Raw genomic sequence first — 17,239 nt, forward strand, 5'->3', positions numbered from 1 at the left:
TTTTCTTTCTCCTTTTTCTTGTCTCACGCCTCTCTAGAGAAGGTTCAGCCACACATCCAGTCAATGCATGTACACATAAGAGAGAAAGAGAAGCAAAAGTCTCAGATGAAAATCTCAAGATGGCTTCTGAGGAGACTATCTTGACATCACCACCGAAGTTTACAGCTACACCGACTGGTGAAGTACACCTTTGAATTCCTGTACCTACAGTACCGATATGAAGTCAATCCGAGAGTATAGATGTCATATCCAAGCCATTGATCTATAAATTTTATATAAAAAAAAAGGAAAAGAAAATGAAAATCCTAGACAGTATTATTATTTTAAGGTTGTCTGTTAACCACGTCTTAGACAATAAAGAGTAGTAGATAGAGGTACAGTACCTTCAACAAGTCTGGGCTCTCTTTCCCCCTGGAGTTGTCCACCGCCTTTCTTTCTTCCCCACTGGGTGGGCTGAGAGCCAACGAATCCCCCGCCAGTGCTTGACTACCAAAACAAAACCGCCCCTCTTAGTCCTCATTGTTGCTGTTCTTTTTTTGCTCCTCCCACCTAAACTCTTGCAGAAATAATTAGACTATCTTGCTTGTGGACTCTTTTGAACGCTACGTATATTCTGCCCCCTCCTCCCTTGATCTACTTCTACAGGAGATCTGTCCTTGATCCTATACTTCCCCTTCAGCTATACTACCAGATACACTAATACCCCGCCAAGAATCCACCAACACAATGCCTGACCACGACGAAGATCTCGTTGCCTCCAAGACCGAGGGTTTCAAGGTTGGAGAGAAGAAGTCAATCAACGAGTATGCTGAGCTCGGTATGTGGATCTCCCCGTCCATCGTCGAATCCCGAATTCCACTATGCACCGATCTGCCTCGTGGCATCGCCCCTTGCCGTTATGCAGAACGGGAACTATGGGAACCCCCAATCCCTCATTCCAGCTGTCACTCGAGCTAGCTATGATCCATTCCACCCCTGCACGCCCTGAACTTTCTGCCGTGACCCAAATGCCCGTACTAAACGTCCCATTCTATCCCCAGATAAGAATGACGAATCCCTAAACCGCTGGAAGGCCTCCCTGGGTCTCAACACCGGCACCCCAATCGGAGATCCCAGCGATCCCAGAAAATGCATCATCAAGTCTCTGGCCCTGGAGGTGGACGGTCGTCCTGATGTAGTCATCGACCTTTCCGCCTCCGATGCGCTCACGACTCTTAAGGACAAACCATTCACCATCAAGGAGGGTGCCACGTACTGCGTCAAGGTCAACTTCCAAGTGCACCACGAAGTCCTGAGCGGTCTGAAGTATCTGCAGGTCGTGAAGAGGAAGGGTCTCAGGGTCAGCAAGGATGAGGAAATGCTGGGCAGCTATGCCCCCAACACTACGGATAAGCCCATGTACGAGAAGAAATGTAAGTTTGATGCGTCTACATTCATGTGCGGTGAGGTATTAACGGCCGATTTCAGTCAATGCCGAAGAGGCCCCGTCCGGTATAATCGCTCGTGGTCACTACAACGCAGTCTCTAAATTCATTGACGATGACGACCACACTCATCTGCAGTTCGAGTGGTCGTTTGATATCGCAAAGGATTGGTAAATCTGACGGTTCCCGGATGAACTACGACTCTGTCATGACCAGCATTCTTTGAAAATTTGCAAGCGTTGTTGTACGGAACTGCATTCTTGGAATTTTTGACCTTCTTTCAGAGCTACACGTCCATATGACAAAATGTTGATTGTCGTATATAGGTCCTAAGAACTGGATCCTACCCTATAACTATTTCGAAAATCAGAGAAAAAATAAATATACTGCATAGATATACATTGCCCCGTGGGTTCATTTGTTGGTGTGCTTCGCCGCCATTTAATGCTCCTTCTACTTCCAGATTGCAATGCTGTCTATTAATGCTTCACCATCATCTGCCAAAACTCCAAACAAAAAGAAAAGGATTGCATTGAATAAATGGAACATGGTATGAAATAAAAAATATATGAAGGAGAAGAAAGGGTATCACAAAAAGTAGTCAATCACCGGGTTCTGTCCGTCCTTATTCTGCTGTGCTTGTTGTTCGCCGCGATGGACATCGTTTTCCGGAGCCGCATCGAAAATGTTGAAAAACCTCTCACCAGTATCACTGACTTCGAGGACGCTAGCAAGATTACCACACCGATAACAGTAATTCGGTGCACTCCACACGGTGCTCAGCCGGTCATCGTAGAGAATCTGATACCCCTCCTGACATAACTGGTGCGCCCGCAGAATATGGGACATGCTGTTAACCTCGAGGAATTTCCGAACAACCTGTGCACCAAATGTATACCCAGCTCCCCTTGGAGAAAGGGAGAACTCATCGCGTTCGGTATCCGGGTCGGACCAGACCAGGTCGGCCATGGGGCCCTCATGTGGGATCTCGCGAAATCTGTCGATAATTTTGATCTGGTCTATGGAGTGGATGGAAGGTGATAGGCCGCCGTGCACGCAGAAAATCTGATCGTTAATAACCACACTCAGGGTGAGGAAGTCGAACATATCCGTGAAATAATGCCAAACGTTAGCGTTGCCGTATTTCCGTGCGCACTCGGTATAGAATCCGTAGGATTGTGTGACACCACGAGACTCGTGATTTCCTCTAATAAGATGTACTCGTTGGGGGTATCGTAACTTCAAGCAGATAAGAAGAGAAATCGTTTCCACACTGAACAAACCACGATCCACATAATCACCTGCGTGGATTGAGACATGTCAGCTTACCAACCAACCGAGGCCAGAATCAATGACTTCGACTGACCTAGGAATAGATAGTTTGTGTTTGGGCAGAACCCTCCGATCTTGAATATCTCAAGCATATCGAAGAACTGTCCGTGGATATCTCCAACCACTGTCACTGGAGCCGCAATATGCACCACATTGCTCTCCTTCATCAACAGCTCTTTAGCCTTGGCGCATATTGCCTCAATCACAGAGTCTGCCAGCAACTCTTTTCTATAGAGCCTCTCTATACACTCGTCCAGGTCAATACTTGCTGCCACATAATGAAAATTAGCACAGGAAGCCGTAAATAAATGGTGGGGTGCATGGATATCGACTCACCCGGTAAGCCAGGCATTGCGTAAGGTTTAATCTAATGGATGATCGGAAGACACTTTCTATGTTGGTACAGGATAACAATGATGAAACGAATAGGCGAAACCGTGAGATATTGTTCGCACACAAAGTGTCACTGAATGCGTCGGGATAGGGAGCGGAAAATGAACAGTGCGTAGGTCGACTCGAGAAAGGATAGTATGTCTGTGTGAGAAGTTGCTGCAGTAGTTCGCATCATGACCGACAAAGATGCAGCAGGGATATATGTGAGCGGCGCCAACCCGGTGCGGCTCAACGGCTAGATTATGGCAAGAGAGATACTCAGATAGGGTTCGGGTCTCGTCATTAAGGATTCAGCTAGGTCACTTTGAAAATTAATTCATTGTCAAGAGAGGATCTGGACACATAGATAGCCCTCGGTCACAAGTAGCGGTGCCACTAGCATGTGGTGGATTCAATTAATTCCAATTATGCCGTATTACACCGCCTGTTCTTCGACTAGCCTTGGTGAGCACGTGGGATGCTGTATCTTGTAGTTTAATTATTGTTCTTCAGTAATTAAATCATTCTCCTGAAGCTAGAAGTCTGTCTCTAGAACCTTAGCCGCCTTTTCTTATTAGTAGAAGTATTTGCATTGGGCTTTATCAGTTATATTCTATATGAATTTCTATACCAAGATTCATACTTTCAAACGTTCCTAATCCATCAAAAATAAATCACTCGAGGTGCCTTAAAACCGAGTATTACTCTGCGTTAGGAGTTGTCTTGCTTCTTCACGGTCATCTGAATCCGTCTCCTCTTCGGTCCCTTCTTCTTCTTCTTCTTCTTCTTCCTCGTCATCTTCCTCCTCATCGTCAGTCTCCTCTTCGGTTTCCTCTTCCTCAGAGTCTGTTACCTCTTCCTCCGACTCTGTTTCTTCTTCGGTCTCATCATCCTCTAGCCATTGGTCAAGAGACTTGTTCTTTGCCGAGGAGGTCGCTGCTGGCATGCGCCCGTTCGGCGGCCTGTTTGCAGATGCAATGGTGTGTTCGTGCTCACGTAGAGCTTTGTCAAGACGCTCACCTGCAGTCACGGGTGCTTTCTCTACAAGCTCCGGTTTAATATCCGGTTCCCGGAGACTAGGATCAGGTTCCTTTCCTAACTCAACCCAGTCAGGGAGGTTTTGATAGCCAGAGAGACCATGGGGGCCCGCATCTGGGCCAACAATCAAGGTGGAAGAGCCAATTAAGAGATCCTTTCGTGTTTCGGATGGGCTAGGGGTGTGCGGTACTGGTTTTGGTGCGAGAAGTAGCAAGTTCGCAAGCTGTGTCGAAGAAGGTGAGGCCAGAAGCGCCTTGTACATTCGGGCACGGTCACGTAGATCATATGAAGTGTCATACCTAGCAAGGAGGAGGAGATATCGCCAAAGGAGAGTGGTCCTGTCTTCCTCCGGTTCAGCCGGCTGTTGATCGTGACTACTTCTTTCAGTTTTCTCGTCGTCCTGGTCTTCAGTCCATTCATTCTTATACTGTTGTTCGACCTTGGGACTTGCCTGAGGTTCTTCCTTGGGAGGATTCCGTAACAGGTGGTGTAGGTATACTTTAGCTCCTAGGAGCATAATCTGTTGTTTCACAACTTCTGCTTCATTGGCAAAATCCTTTGCCAGAATTCGAAGGACATCTGGTGCAATATTCCTCTCTGGCTCTGCACCTGCAAATTCTCCTACTAACCATACAATAGTCGCCCTAGCGTCCGGGTTATTCGTCAATCCAAGATGTTTCACCAACTCAATGACTGTTTGCTCATGCGAAGCCGGGTCTTGCTGGATTAGATGTCTGATGACAGTCAATGATTCCGACACTAGGTTGTCGTCTAAGCTTATAATCTGATTCAACAATAGGCGAAGACAATGACCAGCTGTGCTAGGGTCACTTTGTGCACAGCGCCCAATGGCGCGAACACTCTCGCGCACCAGCTCTGGATCCGTTCCCTGTGAGAAATGTTCGAGTTCGCTAATGATCACGCCCTTTAAGTGTAGACCACAGTGAGGGAAAATGATTGTGAGAATCTCGAGTTTTAGGCGCCATATATGAGGTGGATCTGAGGCGTGCACCAAGAAATGAGAGACGTATTTCCTGAAAGGAGCTGGATGGCGCAAGCAAACAGCGACAATATTGTAGAGAACAATATGCTGCACGTCTTGGGGGCTTCGGAGGAGAGCTACTAAGGGACCAACAACGGCAGAGAGATATTCCGAGGGGGCGAGATAAAGGAAGCTGCGGACAATATTCACAATGACGGCGGAATTCCGATTTTGCAAAAGCAGCTTGCAGGACCGTAGAAACAGATCAAGATCAGGATCTAATATGGGTACTTCGTACTCCCTCCCTCCCTCGTTGTCTCCTGTATCCTCATCATCGTAGAAGCCCTTCGATACCGCTTGTTTAACTTTTTCGGTTTTAGGGGGGAAACACTTTCGAGCATAGATCGTTAAAAGGCGTAATGTTGCGATCTGGCCCCATTCATCCATATCAACAAGTTTCTTGACCAAGCCGCGGTAGTGCTTGTGGATAAGATCGATCCTATCGGGACAAACTTCTAGGAAAGCGGAGACGGCAGGTCCAGCGACAAAATATTGGGTATCGCCAAGCAACGTAGAAAGGTAGCCTATTAGCTGTGGTAGAGTATTTGGATCTAGGCGATAGCACTTCGGAATGGCCAATGCTGCTGCTTTGCGGACATGCGGGCTCATATCGCCGCACCCACGTTTGATTGCAAGAGATACGATTTGACTGATAACCGGGACTCTGATGCCCGACATTGTACGAAGAGCCATGGCCCGTACCTGGGGGCTCTGGTCCGTAAGTGACTTTTGTATCGTATTGATGGACAAAAGCGCAAGGTCGGGCTCTGCCTCGGCATGATGAACCAGGTAGATGTAAACAAGTTTCTTGACCTCAATATTCGCATTTGCGACATTCTTGACGACTGCGGAGAAAAAAGGAAGAGAAGGTTCGCCACGGTACATCAACTAATTATGGGATGCCAGGCAATGTCAGGAACAGGACCAATTCGGTCAAGGTGGAGTGCGTCCATACCGTAATTACCCTGCGCATACCGTCCAGGACTTCCCGATCATTGCGACTATCGAGAAGCTTTTTAATGTGTGAAGTGGCCAGATTACGAGACGTAAGACCCGTGGTGGACCCTCTGGTTATTGCTGCCGACTGCGCTGCCTCGAGGGTGAGCTCTCGAGCTACAAACAGTCAGCTACCTAATTCGCCTGAATCTACCTCGAGATATGACCGCGATAACTTTACCTGTTTCCAGCATGGACGATATCCGGGAGATAGTCTCCATTTTTACCCGCAAAGCCCTCTCTAGAGCGCATAAGAAACTCTGACTTAGAAGAAGGGAGGGGGGGGTGTAATGTCCCTAATGAGGACAAGGGAGGAGGGAGAGTTGGAAGTTCGCGGCGGAGAGCCGGCAGGTGACGAACGATAAATAGCTACTCGTCTCCCCGCAGCTCCCCAATTAGTTCAATTTACCGGCATCGCGCAATTTACTTACTATTTACCACTTGGACAATGTGCTTACTTCAAGAGTTTAAATAAAAGATTTCGCATTCATCAACAATGATGACATGCTTCATTTCATCAGTTCCAGTTAGCTTTTCATTCGAAGAATCTTCGCGACCATGAGATTAAACCGCCATATATATCTTGGCACCTGGGTGACGGACTTTGTGCAATACCTTCTCGACTATGACGCCAGTACAACACTCTTAATCGTCTGTTCTACCAGAGAAGCTTTCCTTAATCAATTGCTCGTCATTACGCGCGTTCACTCAAGAGAGACTGCAGAGAGCCACCCAATACTTACAAAATCTCTCGGATTGCTCTCAAATTCAACCCGATTCAAGATAGCCTACTGCCCAACCCTCGAGAACCTTCGAGCTTATCTCTCTGTGCTACCTCTATCTGGCAACTCTGCACAGAAGACTGTCGCTGAATATCAGGAAATGCGGAGACCACTGATGGCTATCCTCGACCTAGTGTTTGTGCATACTCAAACTCCAGAGTTTTCTGCTCAGGGTTTATCTAGGACATTCGCGACTGCCGTTGAGGCTGCTTCAAGGGAGGGCATGGATCTTGTGCTCTGCGAATGTCAAGATGCTGCAAATCCTGTTGACGGCGAACGCGGTGAGGTTCTATGGTATACTAATATCCCATTGCTTAACAATTCGGTGCGAAGGGGGGAAAGTACTTGGCTTGGGCGTAGTGTGCCCGTGAATAGAGTTGTGCAACGATGGTTTCAATTCAACGAACCAAACCACTCTGCTATGGATATGTGATACATATGATGAGATGAACAGAAATGGATTGAAATGGTGGTAAGCCATGGAACTATGTGCTATCGTTTTTCCAGTGTAAACCGCAACCAACCGGGTATCCTAGAGCTGACCTTATAACTCCTTAAACATAAATAATAAGAATCCGAGACTCATATACACTTTTCCATCTCTGTGATATAGAGTTTGATATGCGATTCCAACCTCAGATATTCATCATGGGCGCTTTGGATCTCGCTTTCGATGTTTTCCTTAAGGTCCACCATCTAATGCGAGTTAGTTATATGAAGGACGACAAAGGGTTTGTTGAGGCCATACCTTTTTCTCGGTTTGCTCGATTCTGATCCTCCTTCTCTCCATGTCACGCTGCTTTTCTGCACGCTCTTCACGAAGCTGATTCTGGACCTCTCGAAGTTCCTTCATTCTAGCTTGCGCTGCCTCTGCCTTCTCTTGCGCGTTCTTACGCAAAGCTTCGATTCTTTCATTCCACCTTGCTAGCTGTCGCTGGAGTAATTTTTCTGTTTGTTCCACTTCTCTCACGCTGTTACCTCTTTCCGAGATCGCTTCCTTGTTCCGAGATGCTCGTGCTTCTTCGTCCTCTTCCTTCTGCAACTCCACAGAGATGTCTTCAAGAAGTTTGACACAAGCCTGGACATCATTGCTGACGACAGTAAATGTATCCGACGAAGTTTGAAGTGCTCTCGCCCTTTTTTCCATTGCATCAATCTGAGCCTTCTCTCGTAGTAGATTCTCCGATAGCTCGGTTAGGGATGCCTGAAGATTGGCCGGGCTTTCCATCGCGTAGGGTCGAAGCTTTTCGACTTCTTGTCGGGTGCGCACCACTTTCTCTGTCTTCTCCTCCAATTGCGTTTGTCGTCGGGCTTTATCTGCCTTGACTCGTTCAAGTGTTTCAGCAACCCGCTCCTGGTTTCGTCTCAATTCGAGCAGTCGCGCTTTAAGCTCGTCATTTCGTCTGACTTTATCCTTCACCTGGGCCTCGTTAGCCCTTAGGTTCCGGCGCATTTCTTCAAGGCGCTGTTCCATTTCTTGATTCTCTGCATATAGGGCATCGATCCGTGACTTGGTCTTTTCTGACTTGTTGAAATGCTCATCAATGACGGCCGTTTGAGACTCGCGAAATCGGACAAAATTGATAAGATAAGAGAATATTTTAACCAGGCGATCGTGCGTAGGCTTGGTAAGGTCTGTAAATGTGAAATCGTTGACCCCGCACTATAAGCCAAGGAGAGTTAGTTACCGTCGCTGGATAGACAAAAACACATGCTGACAGGGGCCACACACCTCCATTAGAAGCTTTCTTAAACTGACAAAGAAACCCATAAGGTTCCTTGTATCGGTTGGAACAATATCGGGAAAGTCGCCGCCAATATCGTCTGCCGCTGCGCGCATCGCGGGTTCGACCGCTTCACGGGTGAGGTTCATGAGAAGCTCAGCGAACCATTCGAATACCATTTGAATCTGTTGTGGGTTGGGCTTGATCAGGTCTGCAGAAGTGAAGGGTATGCCAATATCGTTGATACATCCTGCGATCTCTTTATCGGGCTATTATATCTGTTAGAACAGAAACAATTTAATGAATGAATTAACGCTCATGTCGAGCCATTTACTAACCAGGCGCATTAACGCATCGTTCTCATCTTCCTTCTTGCGCCCTCTACCGTGATGCTGTTGGGAGCTATGGAATTGCTGGCTCATTCGGTGATGATACGCCATCTTGTCATACAGACCTCTGAAGTCTGACAGAGAGTACACAGGATAACGAGATAGTCGTTTTGCGGAGTTAACAACTTGCTATGTATGTTATGATGATTGTTTACCGCCAAGGGCCGCGCATGGCAACCGAAAAGGACTAGCGCAAGTAGAGAGGGGCATCATTGCAAACAGCGCAAACACATACCCACGTATCTTTCAAGGTTCAATTCGATGACTCTTCACCATATTGGGTTCTACTGTATTTGAAGAGAATATCAAGACTTCTTTAAACACCCAACATGGCGTCCTCTACGTCGACATCGTCAGAAGCTGCAAAGCCCTTCGAGTGAGTTTTATGCACATCTTTCGCTTGAGTTTTGGAACTCACTAATCTGTTTTTAGCATTGTCGCAACCTACAATGGATTGCTTCGCTCCGACCCGGATCTGACTATGCCAATTGCTGCCATCGAAGCTTTGGTGTTACTTCTTACACATTCTCCTTCATCGACGATATCAGAAACCCTCGACTTACTGGAAAAGTCTACCGCCCACCTCAAGAAGTCGATCAAAAATCCCATTGGCCTCTCTGCTGGAACCGATCTCTTTCAACGATACCTGATTACGACGCTACAGAGACCAGGGCAACTAGGGCCCGCTGGAGATTTCAATGCCATCAGAGCGCATCTTCTCTCGAACGGTCGGTTGTTCATTAGACGTGCAAAGGAAAGCCGAGACAAGATTGCTACGTTTGGAAGAGGATTCGTTCGCGATGGAAGCACAGTATTGACGAACGGTGGATCTCGAGTCGTCGCTTCGCTATTGCAGAAAGCTGCCGATGACAAGGGTGGGCCTTCTGCTGTTCGTTTCCGTGTGATATATGTCCTCTCCCCCGCGAAGGATTCCTCCGCAGAGCCTGAGGGTATGGAAACAGTGCGCGCACTGAGGGCAAAGGGTGTTCCGGTGGCTACAATTCCGGAATCGGCTGTCGCATACTCTCTCGGAAAGGCGGACATAGTAATCGTGGGCGCGGAAGGTGTGGTAGAAAACGGAGGCATCGTGTCACGCATGGGAACCTACCAAATCGGCCTTCTTGCCAAAGCCATGTCGAAGCCTTTCTACGCCGTTGCGGAAAGCCACAAGTTTGTCCGCCTGTATCCGCTTGGACAATATGACTTGCCCATTGAACAACGCGTCATTGATTTTAACACTGAAGAAGATATCACTAATGGGGACAAGCCACAGTCGGTAGCTCATAGCTCGGATGTGGTCGACTTCACACCGCCTCATCTAATATCCGCATTGATTACAGACAGTGGTGTCCTAACACCAAGTGCTGTTAGTGAAGAGTTGATTAAGATATGGTTCTAAAGAACCTGAGACTACGGGATGTCGGTAGATGTCGTGACTTCGGGGTGCAGATCCGGCGGTTGGCCTTAATGCGCTATGTGCCCCACTTCACGGTAGGGCGCAGTGTATTTCGACGGAACTGAAGAAGTCCCAAGTGAAAATGACTCTATTCTGATCTATCACTCAGTGGATCACTTCAGACTGAATCGACATGCAGCACCTTGATCAAATCATGTGTAGCTGTTCAATAGTATTTGGCTTGACGGCAAGCCGTGGAACACGTCTCGTTCGTCACGCAACTAGGCACATGTGATCTGTCTTATCTTTTGGGATGTTTCCCGAATGTACTCCAATCGGAAAGTGAAGGAGGACGGCGAGCTGAGCCTTTTCGGCACTGGGGTATAGAGATTATGATGCCATGTAGAAGCATAGCTTTGATACGACCCACAAAAAAACGAGAGCAACATTATGACTTAAATAGAAAATGACGAAATTGAACAATAATGGATTTCATTCCAAAGAAGATCCACCCGATTTACTTTTTCCCTTTTCCAGTTCTCATAGCGCCAGGTTCCCATTAATCTGCATTTTTGAAGAATAAACCCGGATTTCAAATCATTTCACATCTGATCATTACAAGTCGTGTCCCTTTCAGGGTATATTATAGTCTCGTGCATCACCTCACTCCTCCGATCCCCACTCATAAGTCGTAAGAATCATGTCTTGCAACGACAGCCACGACAACATAAACCGACAGTTGCACATATCTCATCCGTTTGGCATGGACCGTTATGTCTGATCATGTCATGGTCCTTGGATAATTTGATGAGGCGTCGGTTCGGCTCGATTTCTGATTGCAAGAAAGCACAGCGAGTGACTGATATCGGTCGTACCAATATCAAAACTTATGGCATCATTCTAGATGCAGACAAACGAGGGACATGTAGGGGTGGTGCCTAGTAGTCATAGTCGATTGAGGATCATTTTGCCTCCCATTTCCTTCCATGTTAATTCATCCGTTTGTTTGATCGACGAGTCCGATGTCTCGGTTTCAGTTTGCGATGCGCTTCAGATACATATTCTGTGCATCGAACGACTGCAGGAAGGCAAAAGCATACAGGAGAAAGTAGCCGAAGGCTACGAATAGCCATAGAAACGCCATGGTGTTGTGTTTGAGGGGAGACTAGATTAACCGATATACCCGAGTATGTAGTATGTATGTCTAGACACCCGGACAGTATCTAGGTATGACCTGGAAATAGAATGGAGTAGGGTCTAGGGGGCACTGCCTTCTTTGAACTAAGACCAAGACCGGAGGAGTGCCGACTTTTAAGTGGTATTTTCTGGAAACCCCGATTATTGGCATGTGTTCCGGTTTTAGTCGACCTGTGTCCCTGATCAGGCAGTAAGGGCAGCCATTCTTTGATCACCATTCTCGTGGATCCCTGTAAGCGACCGGAGGGAGATGGGATGAGAAAGCGGGGTACTTTACCTCGACTACTTAGTATTTACTAGTACCTGCTATACTTCGACACAAGCATGAGATTGTGGTTCTCTCAGGCCAATAGGATTGCTCGGTGACCTTTGGCTGACTTCAGATCCATGCAAGCGGTGACTGATGAGGTGGTGATGTATCAACTGGATTATCCGATCAACAGTGTGTATTTTAGAATAGTATGATCGGCTGATTCTTCAAAATGGTATGGGCCGATAGGTGATAATATACAGTATTATCGTTACATATATATCACATCAGTCCAAACTTTGAGCGACAACTCGATTTTTTCCTTTCTCGACTAATTTTGTTTAGGTAGACAATGTCTCAACATCCCACGAATCGGCTTTGATATTCGGCGGTGTGATCTAAAGAATACGGTAAGACAAAGGGAAATAAATAAAAAAAAAGACACCCTAACCCTACTAAATCTCTTCGAGGATGAATGGAAGTCCCAATAGGACTTCTTGTTTCTTATTATGGCACGGTTACGCAGCCCATTGTACCTCTGGTTGGGCGATAGGTTCCAGAAACTCTTGGGAACACCGAATTCCTCTCCGATGCACCCGGAGATTCCAGTTCGAGGAAATCAATAATTGACCATGCTGCATATGATAAAGAAGAAAGGGTAGACCCGAGACATTCCGAACTCGACCCTGCAATTTTCCTCTATAGCGACAGCCGTTGCCAAAGTCTAATAGCTAATTTTATATGCGATGAGTGAGTGGACTTAACTGGAGAAGTTATTATGCCTATCAAACACAGATGGTCAAAGCCTTTACTCCAGAGTTAGGCTTCACCTATGACTCTTCCTGGGGGGAGAGACACGTGCTTTCGGCGGGCACTCGCTAACCAGCCGATTCCGGCCTTGATTGGACCGACCCTGGCTCTTCTCCACTGCCCCTCCGACAGTCCCGAGGTTCTGTGGCGCTGGGGACGTGTTTCGTTTTATTGGTACTCCGTACACAACCTCCAGTAGGATTGGCAGAGTTCGGTACAATGTCGGACTATTGGGGGAACGCCGTACTCCACCTGTAGTAGGGAAGGGAAAAAAAATACCGAACGAACAGCGTTCGGTATGCACTGTACTAACCGCCAACACTTCATCTACCTATCCATTTTTGGTCTTCTGTCAAGTTACTTTGCATGAACCCGGGCCGTTACTTCATATTACGATCCATCCATCATACTTAGCAACCCGGCCTTATCCGCGTTCGTATCAGTCGAGTACAGTACTGCACTTCCTAACTCCCCCAGCGGTCCGCAACTGAATCCAGCCTATAGTCTAAGACCTCTCTCACTTCGAGAAACACGTCTATCACATGGTGGCTTGCCAAACCTAAAACCTACCATTGACGAAGATAATAGTCTCACCGTGGATCTCTCATGGAATAATGGGCGCAGAGTCATTGACATCCGCACAACAGAACGGCATCTATCCTAAAAAACAGAGGGAACAGGAATCACGGTCCCACCATGTACTCGAGAGCGACAAACCCCGTGATTCCTGGTCCCTTAGAGGATTCCTGAGTCGCCACGTGAGCCGTCGGTATCGCGTGCTGGAACGGGAACCGAATAGACTCCGAAAGCGATTCACCAATTAATCGTGGACGAGAGAAACGTATGTCTTGATATGATATGATTTTGATTTTACCCGTCTCCCCGATTCTAGCACGCACGCCGTCTCTGAATAATGGGGTATTTTCCCGCCGGAGACCTAGTAGAGGGGAGAAAGAGATGCTGTGACTGCGTGTCTTAGACAAAGATTCGAGGCGTTCATTCAAAATCCGGCCACGTGCGGATATATCGGGGTTGCCAGCTGTTTGGAAATTCTATGGTGGGATTAGAGATGGGCTGTTTTTGACTCTTGTCAGCAACTGCCATCTGTCAGTTTTTATTGTCTGTGTGAGACCTGCGATCCCGTAGATGGGTCCATTGAAACTTCGATTGGAGGGGAACTTTTGAGGCGTCGGCTTTTGTTGGTTGCACTAAGCCGTTGGGTTGAATGCCAGTTATTGCTTGGCATCTGTATAGCAGTCAGACGGTCCATGGCCTAGCGTTGCATTGGGCGGGTGATAGCCTGGTTTCTCGACGGAGCTAAGCAAATTTTGAATTGATAGCATTTCTGGGGGTGTTCGGAGTCTTGGAGCAATGTTGGAACTGGGATATGACATGTAAGATAGAGAACGATGAACAAAACTGGTAAAAGAGCCAAGAAAATATCAAAGAGCGGAGGCAACGTGAAGCAAGACCAAATATTAAGGAAAGACCAGGCGGCAAGGGGGAGAGAAGTACCTGGTTGGAAATCTCCTAACTAGTCAATCACCTCATTGGCGGTATTTTGGTTCTTATATCAACGACTGCCAGCACAGGTCGAACGTGGTTCCCTACAAGGCTCGCAACTAAACTTTTCCGCCTATGCAAGAGGATTTAGCGCAGCAGCGACTGCGCACCATTGTCAGAAACCTTTCAAATAGTACCCTTTCTTTCTGCCTTATTATTGTTAGTTGTCAAGGTGTACACTGAGACCTGCACCATTAGGTATTGTGACAATGTCAGAAGGTATTGATTGACACGTATGTACATAACTGGTATACTTCGTATGGTTTGTGACAGGTAAAGTTATCATATGCATGCAGATTGACACAAAAGGCAAGAGGGTTCTTGTACCACTGTCTCTTTTGAGGCACTTTTGCTCTATGTCTTCGTTGTATGAGAAATGGGTCGAGATTCAGGTAAGTATATGCGCCAAGTACAGCGCACTTTTAGAGTCATTACTTCAAGTGCTCAGTACTCCGGAGTAGATACGCAGAGTTATGATGTCCCGTAAATGTTACTTACAGTAATGAAAGTACCTGAACCCACAATTGCCAAGGGTGAAGAAAAAGAAATTACACCGCCTATCATCAATGCTAATCACAAGATCACCATCTACCTCAATTTTGACTTGATTGATGTAGGGCTTCAGATAGCTCTTACTAGTACTGTCTGGGTCCATGACCTGCATTGCGAATCGATATTAGATACACATACCTAGTAAATGAGAGGGATACTGTCTACACGACCCGCTCAGATAGCACTGATATCGAACTCCGCAGACCTTCGGGATGTCTGAGTTTTCACTGTAATTTCCTTAACTCGTAAACAGAAGTCGATTGATTGTCCAGTATTGGCGTCTATGCAAGGCTACAAGCCGTGGCTTGTTCGTGATTAGACCTTTTTAATCAGCCAGAATGTCTCACTTATAATGCCCCTGGTAGATTGAGATCTGGCCGAGTCTTTAATTAATGAGATGCAGGAACAAGTGATCCGCTATTTTTCGAGAGATGATCGAATCTCAAGTGCATTCTAGCTATGTTCGACAGACAAGACGGTCGGTGTTCCTCGAGTGGGTTCATTTTTCTTTTGTTTTTTCTTTCCAAAACATGCGATAGAATCTATTCAAGTGAACGGAGTATCTTAAAATAGCTAAACTTAGATCATTGATAAATAAGCATGCGGAAAAAAGCCGATTCCGTTGATGCCAAAATATACAAATGGGGTACATAGACTTTAAGAGGCCTGAGTCATTCATCAGATCGAGATACCAATGATGGGGCAGAACCATGGTATCGGTACAATCGGAGAGAACCACATTCTTCCAAGTGACCCCCGTTTTGTAGCTCGGGTGAATGGAAAGTCTCATGGTTTCGAGTTCGGTACTTGTTTGACCATGCGCTTGCATCTTCCAATTATCGGCGTTGTCTTCCTTGACCATGCTCAGTGCTTAACCGCGATGATCCATCCTATCTGCAAGGCATGATAAATTAGGTGGATACGTGTCTAATGAAGTCGAGAGAAATTTGATTCGGAACAATACGCGCACTAGGCCCAGAGAGATTATCCCGAATTAATAATATTGGAAATAAGTGGTCCATACCCACATATGCGACTAAGAATGTCCAGACCTGCATCGACTGGCACAGTCTCGGAGGAAAGTCTTGAAATGATCGACAAACGCAACAATGAAATCTGTCGTCTGAAGGTTGAAGTTTGGAACCCCAAGTATTTAGTAGAACAAAACAAAGCCCCACGGCCTGGGAAGTTACCTAAGAATGGAGACTCGACCGTTACATTGCCATGGGTTCTGCACGGCATGGCCCCTGCGTCTGGACCTGTCAGTGGCTGTCATAAACGTACCACGGTACCTGACTTCTTCCGGATTCTTTCGGTAAGAAGCTTGGGTCGTAATTGAGTTGGGAAAAAGCTGCTACTTGTTAGAAAATGTCAGCGTATAGTAAAGACTCTACATACTATAGAAGTACTGTACCAGCGTAGGCTTGTTGTTCTTCCCGCGAGGATGTGCATCGTTGCCTATCTTGTTCGCCGTTAGTTAAGCGAAACTATCTAAGATTTAGTGTGACGTTGTGCTTCAAAAACCTCTCCACCGGGAAATTCCACTTTCTCCATCGCTCTTCGTCATTTTAATATACCTAGTAGATGGTAATTAGATATGCCCAACGATCTTTGGGATGTCTGAGGTTCCATTGGTCGACAGAGCAATGTATTGTATGATTACGTGTGAGGTCTGTACGTAGAGAGTATTGAGTTTGCCCATAAAAATATAAAACTTTTTGCACTTTGTGTCCAGGTAGATCATTTGCAATGGTGTTGATTAGATCGTCTTTGACGTCCTACATGATAGACACGATCTCGCACGTATATGATCGTTATGATAATGGTCTGTACCACAGACTTTAGAGTTTCGGTAATTAATCTACAATAAATAGAGAACCTTTCAGTTTGCAGGGTACTCCGTAGTATACCCGGTAAAGCCTCTCAGCAGTACGTAACTTAACAAGGATCAATATATCGAGATTCTCCATGACATCGGACCGTTATCCCAATATGTAGTTTCTTGGTACATACATATAGGTGGTTTCTTGAATACAGCACTGCCAGTACATAAGCATTAATGGTAACTTTAAAAGAAAGCATTAGAGAATACATAGATAGGAGGCTATTAAGTACTGCACATACTTAGAGTATTGAGCCGTGAAGGATACTCTCGCTCGATTTCTCCGAAGTATCTCGTACGGAGGAGTGAGATTTGCCTGACTACAAAAGACTAGTTCTGGAAATCCTTCATGACATCACAAGATGGAACTATTGAAATGAACATACATTTAATTCTAGGCATCTGTTACCAAAGCTACCGCAGTACCGGCCGTAACAATACACACAGAGTACAGCCGGGTTTGGAAGTAATTATTGTACTAACTGTATTG

At 46.4% G+C, this 17,239-nt stretch overlaps 6 protein-coding genes across 6 annotated transcripts; 3 read left to right on the forward strand and 3 right to left on the reverse strand.

Moving 5' to 3' along the window:
• Positions 1–448: 448 nt before the first annotated feature.
• On the forward strand, positions 449–1,827 carry BDW43DRAFT_278197 (rho GDP-dissociation inhibitor). Its single transcript, XM_032042140.1, has 4 exons — positions 449–606; positions 713–817; positions 1,041–1,412; positions 1,468–1,827. Exons 2-4 carry the CDS (start codon positions 727–729, stop codon positions 1,596–1,598), a joined length of 594 nt encoding a protein of 197 aa, XP_031899834.1. The 5' UTR covers positions 449–606; positions 713–726; the 3' UTR covers positions 1,599–1,827.
• Positions 1,828–3,525, reverse strand: BDW43DRAFT_278201 (serine/threonine-protein phosphatase). Its single transcript, XM_032042141.1, has 3 exons — positions 3,093–3,525; positions 2,791–3,024; positions 1,828–2,725 (listed from the first exon to the last, which is right to left on the reverse strand). Exons 1-3 carry the CDS (start codon positions 3,106–3,108, stop codon positions 2,013–2,015), a joined length of 963 nt encoding a protein of 320 aa, XP_031899835.1. The 5' UTR covers positions 3,109–3,525; the 3' UTR covers positions 1,828–2,012.
• A 291-nt stretch (positions 3,526–3,816) lies between these two features.
• On the reverse strand, positions 3,817–6,425 carry BDW43DRAFT_311731 (AP-3 complex subunit beta; the record flags this gene model as incomplete). Its single annotated transcript, XM_032047242.1, has 3 exons — positions 3,817–6,096; positions 6,164–6,321; positions 6,386–6,425. The coding sequence occupies 3 exons, from the start codon at positions 6,423–6,425 to the stop codon at positions 3,817–3,819; spliced, it is 2,478 nt and encodes an 825-aa protein (XP_031899836.1).
• Positions 6,426–6,620: 195 nt separating this feature from the next.
• On the forward strand, positions 6,621–7,677 carry BDW43DRAFT_100743 (uncharacterized protein). The gene is made up of 3 exons (XM_032037742.1): positions 6,621–7,121; positions 7,170–7,455; positions 7,600–7,677. Exons 1-2 carry the CDS (start codon positions 6,763–6,765, stop codon positions 7,417–7,419), a joined length of 609 nt encoding a protein of 202 aa, XP_031899837.1. The 5' UTR covers positions 6,621–6,762; the 3' UTR covers positions 7,420–7,455; positions 7,600–7,677.
• nuf2 (kinetochore-associated Ndc80 complex subunit NUF2) lies at positions 7,569–9,150 on the reverse strand (the record flags this gene model as incomplete). The annotated part of the gene is made up of 4 exons (XM_032044951.1): positions 7,569–7,682; positions 7,735–8,649; positions 8,719–8,979; positions 9,049–9,150. The coding sequence occupies 4 exons, from the start codon at positions 9,148–9,150 to the stop codon at positions 7,569–7,571; spliced, it is 1,392 nt and encodes a 463-aa protein (XP_031899838.1).
• Positions 9,151–9,366: 216 nt separating this feature from the next.
• BDW43DRAFT_100756 (translation initiation factor eIF2B subunit alpha) lies at positions 9,367–10,637 on the forward strand. The gene is made up of 2 exons (XM_032037743.1): positions 9,367–9,475; positions 9,532–10,637. Exons 1-2 carry the CDS (start codon positions 9,429–9,431, stop codon positions 10,496–10,498), a joined length of 1,014 nt encoding a protein of 337 aa, XP_031899839.1. The 5' UTR covers positions 9,367–9,428; the 3' UTR covers positions 10,499–10,637.
• Positions 10,638–17,239: the final 6,602 nt, after the last annotated feature.

Source organism: Aspergillus alliaceus (assembly GCF_009176365.1).
Source record: "Aspergillus alliaceus strain CBS 536.65 unplaced genomic scaffold BDW43scaffold_25, whole genome shotgun sequence".
NCBI lineage: Eukaryota > Fungi > Ascomycota > Eurotiomycetes > Eurotiales > Aspergillaceae > Aspergillus > Aspergillus alliaceus.